At 40.3% G+C, this 6,000-nt stretch overlaps 1 protein-coding gene across 1 annotated transcript in view; it reads right to left on the bottom strand.

The window, feature by feature from the left end:
- Positions 1-390: 390 nt before the first annotated feature.
- Positions 391-6,000, bottom strand: part of TNIP3 (TNFAIP3 interacting protein 3) — a 109,797-nt gene continuing 104,187 nt past the window's right edge. The window contains exons 11-13 of the mRNA XM_070790986.1: positions 5,236-5,286; positions 4,258-4,356; positions 391-640 (exon numbers count right to left, since the gene is read on the bottom strand). Of these exons, the coding sequence (XP_070647087.1) occupies positions 443-640; positions 4,258-4,356; positions 5,236-5,286 (348 nt within the window). The 3' untranslated portion in view covers positions 391-442. The remainder of the gene's footprint in view (positions 641-4,257; positions 4,357-5,235; positions 5,287-6,000) is intronic.

Below are 6,000 nucleotides of genomic sequence, written 5' to 3'. Positions count from 1 at the left end.
CGTGATAAACCAGAGAAAAATAAGACAAAAGAGTATTCTTATTTGTGAGTACTTTGTAAGTGACTTTTTACTGTTTTCAAGCACACTTAAGAGTGGGTGTTGTGGGCAACTCTGGCCTAAACTTGGAGTCTGACATTTAGTCATTAGGGAACACGGCCCTAAGCTTTTGGTTTCGTCTGTCTGTCTGTCTGCCAGTGACATTTGAAGTATGTGTCTAGCAACCTCAGCCTGAAAGAGTGATGTGCATCTGCACTTTGTAGTAGAATCACAGAACTTTGTGCTGTTATTGGTATAACAGAGCTCTGCTGGAATCTCTAACCCCAGCTGGAATACTGACTCTGAGACGGAATAGGAATAGAAGTCAGAACTGAGATCCATGCATTTCTGCACTCAAGCATTTTCTTTTTCTAAAGGAGTTTGATTTAACTCCAGGCGCATCATGTTAGAGTTGCGTATGCAACACAACTTTATAGTGGGTCCTCCCCAAGTCCAAGTGAATGCATGTCGAGTAAACATCCCCCCCAAAGATCCTATTGAAATGTAAACATGAAAGAATTCTCAATCCAGCTGTGGTCTTACCACTTGCCTTGTGCTGCACATCTGGCGGAAACTGGTCAGGAGCATACCACTGGTCGTCTGGCTGTGTGGAACAATAAACCATTATTATAGCAATATGCGCTGCAAGGCAAACACGGTGGCCTGTTAAAAATATAGCTGTTCTATGTGGCTTTATTACCCAGGCAACACAAAAGTAGTTGCTACCCAAACCTGTTGCTCCCTTATCTCCCTGATCACTGTTATCATCTCCTGACCCACCCCCCTCCTACATCCACTAAGTGTTTGGTCAGAATTTGGGATTCTGACTTTTTTTTTTTGAAACAGATGTGTTTTGAATATGTGCAGAAGTATAAACACATTTGTAAAAACGTACTATAGCCCATAAATAAAAGAATTTATCATCAACAAATGCTCTTTTTTAAAACCCTCACACAGGAGGTAACAGGAAGACCAAAAGACAAAAATGTCCAAGTTGAATGTTTTCCACTGGTTCAAGGAAGAAATCTCAGCCATGAGGGCATGGCTTATGGAGGCTCAGGATGGGAAAGCAGGGAAAAACTTTCCTTTGGTATGTTCCTCTGCAGAAACTGTTCTAAATTGCTTACATAGTTTAGACTAGAGAGGCAGTGAGAAGACAGGGCGCACTGGGATTCTTCTCTTGGAATTTCTCCTAGATGTACGCCAATTAAGAACAGCTAGATATTGAACCTCAGGAAACCTGTCAAATGAATTGCAGTGAAATAAATATAAACTATGGGCAGTCCTGGGTGTTCATTGGAAGGCCTGATGTTGAAGCTGAAGCTCCAATACTTTGGCCACCTGATGTGAAGACCTGATTCATTTGAAAAGACCCTGATGCTGGGAAAGATTGAAGGCAGGAGGAGAAGGGGACGCAGAGGATGAGATGGCTGGATGGCATCACTGACTCGATGGACGTGACTCTGAGTGAACTCCGGGAGTTGGTGATGGACAGGGAGGCCTGGCGTGCTGCGATTCATGGGGTCGCAAAGAGTCGGACACGACTGAGCAACTGAACTGAACTGATGGGCTTTCCAGGTGGATCAAGTAGTAAAGAATCTGCCTGCCAGTTCAGGATGTGGGTTTGATCCCTGGGTTGGGAAGATCCCCTGGAGGAGGACATGACAGCCCACTCCAGTGTTCTTGCTGGGAAAATTCCATGGACAGAGGAACCTGGTGGCTACAACCCATGGGGTTGCAAAGGTCGGACACGACTGAACACAGACAAACAAAATATAAACGATAGACCTGAATTTCAAAATATAGGTCCAAGGCCAGAATATTGTATTTACCCACTTAGAAAAGAGTAGTCTCAGCTTTACCCAGGAGGTTGGTCTGTCTTCCTGCTCCAGATGCTGGTCCCTGCTTCCTCTACCTCTCTCCCCAAGACACAGTGAACACAAAGCTTTTGTTCTATTATTCAATTACCACCTGAAAATAACTCAGGAACATTTTCTCTAACAACCAGCCAATAGGGAGTATTTTACAGGGCTGCCAGACCACTGAAAGTAGCCTAAAATTTCAGTTCCTGACAAGCACCCTGACAAGATGCTAAGAAATACTGGATCTGGTGCAGTCTGACTCCACTTTACCCTCACTCAGACACCTAGGCTCTTGGCTCCTCTTGGTCCATGAAAAAACTAAGAGAGGATATGAGATCATCTCTGTTTTTCATCTCCTCATTTATTTTTAAATGTCTCAAATAACACTGGATAAGTGACGTGAGCCTCAGTTTTATATTCCAGGGCAGCTGCCAAAAGAAGGTGAATATATCATAATTTTACAAACACTATTGCATGGGCTTTAATTCAGGCTTAGAAATAAGCATGAAACATGAAATATTATTTTTAAATGAACTCTATGAGTTTCTGTAATTTTTATCCTTATACTGAGATTTTGTTTAACTGAATACTGCTTGAAAATGTAGCCATTACATGACTTGGAATCTGGTTTCAAATACAGACCTTTATTTTGTGATGATTTTATGTGATCTGGACTGCCTTATTGCTTGTAATTGATAGGAAAAGACTCATGTGCTTTTGTAGTAGGTGAATTTCTGTCTTCCTGAAGATTTGAAGTATACAGTCATTTTTACTTCCAGGAAAATTTGAATGACTCATTGGTTTTCTAGTTAACCTTCCACAAGAGCATTTCCCCCCAATTCCCTAACCTGTAGACAACTAAACTCCTTAGTAAATTTTTATCTCTTTATGTTTCCCACAATATTAATTTCCTTCTATATTCTGAAAAAAAAAATTAGAATGATAGTTGTGTTTGGAGATTCCCAGAAATGTTTCTAATGAAAAGAAAAAAGTAAGTAAACAGGTAAAGAAAAAAAAAAATGGAGGGGGGAGAGCAGACAGAAGCAGCGATCATCAGCAACACAAAAAGAACCAAATTCTCATCTGTGCACTGTGTCACACCAGGGTCAAATAAGAGATGCTCATTAAATTCTGACATCCTTCCACCACCCAAACAGTAATTATCTCCTGATTTGGAAAAGGGCTTTTGAGTCAAAAGCCTCAAATACAAAAAGTGTGAGAAGTTTCAGGCAACTCTGAACTCCTTTACTGTTCTCCTAGGAAAAGCCCAGTTAAAATTTCAGATTCTTTGCATAATCAGAAATATGGTTAATAATAATTAAGGGAAAAGAGATTGTCTGAGCTAATCCAAAATGAAGAAAAACGCATGATTTATTTCCTGCATAATGATTCTGTCTATGTAGGCGAAATAGAGAATAGAGACAAATTTCCAGACCATGGGGGAGGGTGGGTGGAATACTGCCATTGAGAAGGAAAGGGAGGGTGTTTTGGGTCTGACTTATTCAGGTTGACTGTTCAAATCAATTCCACTCACAAATAATTGCTTCACTGTTCACTTCATTTTGCCTGGGTAGACACAGACATAGAAAGCAACTTAAGTGGGTCACTTTTTCTTGAATCCTTTAAGAATACCCTTTCAATTGGAAAATGTCAAAGACTATTTTGCACAGATGTAACCATATTCACAGTAGTTGAATATAAATTTACAACTGAAAAAGGCATCTCCCAGACTGTTTTATTGTGTTCACTTTGCTTTTCTTTATACACAGAAATGTCTTCTTTGGTAGAGTCAGGTGTGTCATTAAAAATGACCCATATCAAATGGTATGTTTGTTCATGGAATTTTAGCTCAATTTGATACCTTTCAGTGAATGTATTCATATCTATATGTCCTGTATATGCAGAGTTTCAAAGATACTTAGAGTGTACATTGACCACTGTAACTCTGCAAATCAGAGGCTAAGATAAATAGAGGCTCTTTTTGTAGAAAATAATATGTGCCAGTATCCCAGAGACAGACATCATTTCTATCAAAAGAGAGTATTAGTCGGAGAAGGCAATGGCGCCCCACTCCAGTGCTTTTGCCTGGAAAGTCCCATGGACGGAGGAGCCTGGTGGGCTGCAGTCCATGGGGTCGCGAAGAGTTGGACGTGACTGAGTGACTTCACTTTCACTTTCATGCATTGGAGGAAATGGCAACCCACGCCAGTGTTCTTGCCTGGAGAATCCCAGGGACGGGGGAGCCTGGTGGGCTGCCGTCTATGGGGTCGCACAGAGTTGGACACGACTGAAGCGACTTAGCAGCAACTTAGCAGCAGAGACATAGAACTTGATGGTTGGAATGGAGGCTTTTACTTACTGGGTGCTTCTGTAGGTTCTGCACAGCCCCAGGGTCCATCAGTAGGTATGGATCCCTCAGGTGGAAATTCCAGCCGCAGTTACAGGTTGGGAAACACATCTGAGGAGAAGAATGCTGTTAGTTTACCGAAAGCAGGTGCAACTGGGGAGTCACACTGACCCTTGCTTTATAAAACCCCGAGGTTTGGTTGAAATCTTAAGGTTTAGCCTAAATCTGGCATAATCTAAATTCAAGATAGGAGGTCTGTCAATGCAGATACTGAGACAGATGAAGCCATAGGCCAAATTTTATTCAAAGTGAAACTATAGTTGTTTTTCCATGTTGAAGATACTAAAAATACCTGAAAACGTATATAGAGTTAACTTTATGTTTCTGAGTTATCTTCACAGAGTCCTCACTTAAGAAGAACCAATCTTTAAGTCATAAAACAAATTTTCTTAAACTGCAGCCAGAGACTCCAATATAACTAATGTCCAGAGAGGAAATGAGGAATTAAGAGAAATAATATTCATTCCTAAGTCTACTAGAGAACCAATGGAATGGAATGCTCTAATGCCCAAGAAGATATTCTTTCTCAAAAGAAGGCAGAAGACATCTTTGATGTTGTTTTCAACTGTTTTGTAAGCAACTGTATGAACTATCAAGGAAATATATTTCTCAGGTATTTGTACTCTATGAAGAAATTTCTACCTGCATGAACACACACTAAGACGTGTGCTCCTGTTGAAACCTATTCTGTAAAGCACGTGCTTTTCTTGAGTGTTGGGGTCGAGAGGCCTTGGTACCTAAGTATTATCTCTCCACTGACATTTTAATTGATAATGAAAAGCATGAGTTGTCCTAGGCCCTCTGTAGCAGAACTTGAATTTGCCTTTAATTGGGACCACGAGAAACTGCTGCATTTGGGAATAAATGTGAGTAAAACTCAGAGTCGGCCCTTCTAACATGACAAGAAGTTGTGAGTAAGGATCAACATACCTGTTTTAATTGCCTCTCTAGTTTTTCTTTCTCCATCTGACAGGCTTTTATCTGTGGACAAGACAAAAGCATTTGTGTATCAGAAACAGCAACTCCTGGCCCAGTTGGCAGGGATCTGCTCAGAAATCCAAGGGGTGAAGCCCTAACAATAATACCAATAAAAATAGTTGAGTTTTGGATTTTCCAGGCATAAATTGGTTCTATTGTGAAATTTTCAAATGAAGTTTGCAAAGTTGGGTATTTTAAAATTGTTATTCCAAATTATTGTGACCACTGCAATTCTGTTTTAGGTTGATGTATTTGGATCTAGGTGTGAATGTAGATATAGACATAGATGTGGGTATATAAATAGCTTCTACTGCTTATTGAATGTAATTGTACAGTCAATTGTATAGTCAAAAGTTTCCACAATAAATTTTAGAAGTTGCACATGCACTTAATACATGCCAGACACTGATCTAAGTGCTTTATACTTAATAACTCACATTCAAGCCTCCAATACCTCTAAATGGTACTTAAAATTTATATTCCTATTTTGCAGAAGAGGTCACTGAGGTATGAGATGCTGAGTAACTTGTTCAAAGTCACACTGGTATACTTCATCTGGCGGAGTCATCTCCCCTGAGTTCCCCCAACATCTGACGCATCTAAGGAAAGCTGGTTTTTCTTGCACTCTTTAGTCATGCTGTTGTCATCCCTGAAGTGAAAGTGAAAGTGTTAGCCACTCAGTTATGTCCAATTCTTTGTGATTTCATGGACTAAAGC

Source organism: Bos indicus, chromosome 6 (assembly GCF_029378745.1).
Source record: "Bos indicus isolate NIAB-ARS_2022 breed Sahiwal x Tharparkar chromosome 6, NIAB-ARS_B.indTharparkar_mat_pri_1.0, whole genome shotgun sequence".
Taxonomy (NCBI): domain Eukaryota; kingdom Metazoa; phylum Chordata; class Mammalia; order Artiodactyla; family Bovidae; genus Bos; species Bos indicus.
This window is presented reverse-complemented; position numbering and strand designations above follow the sequence as displayed.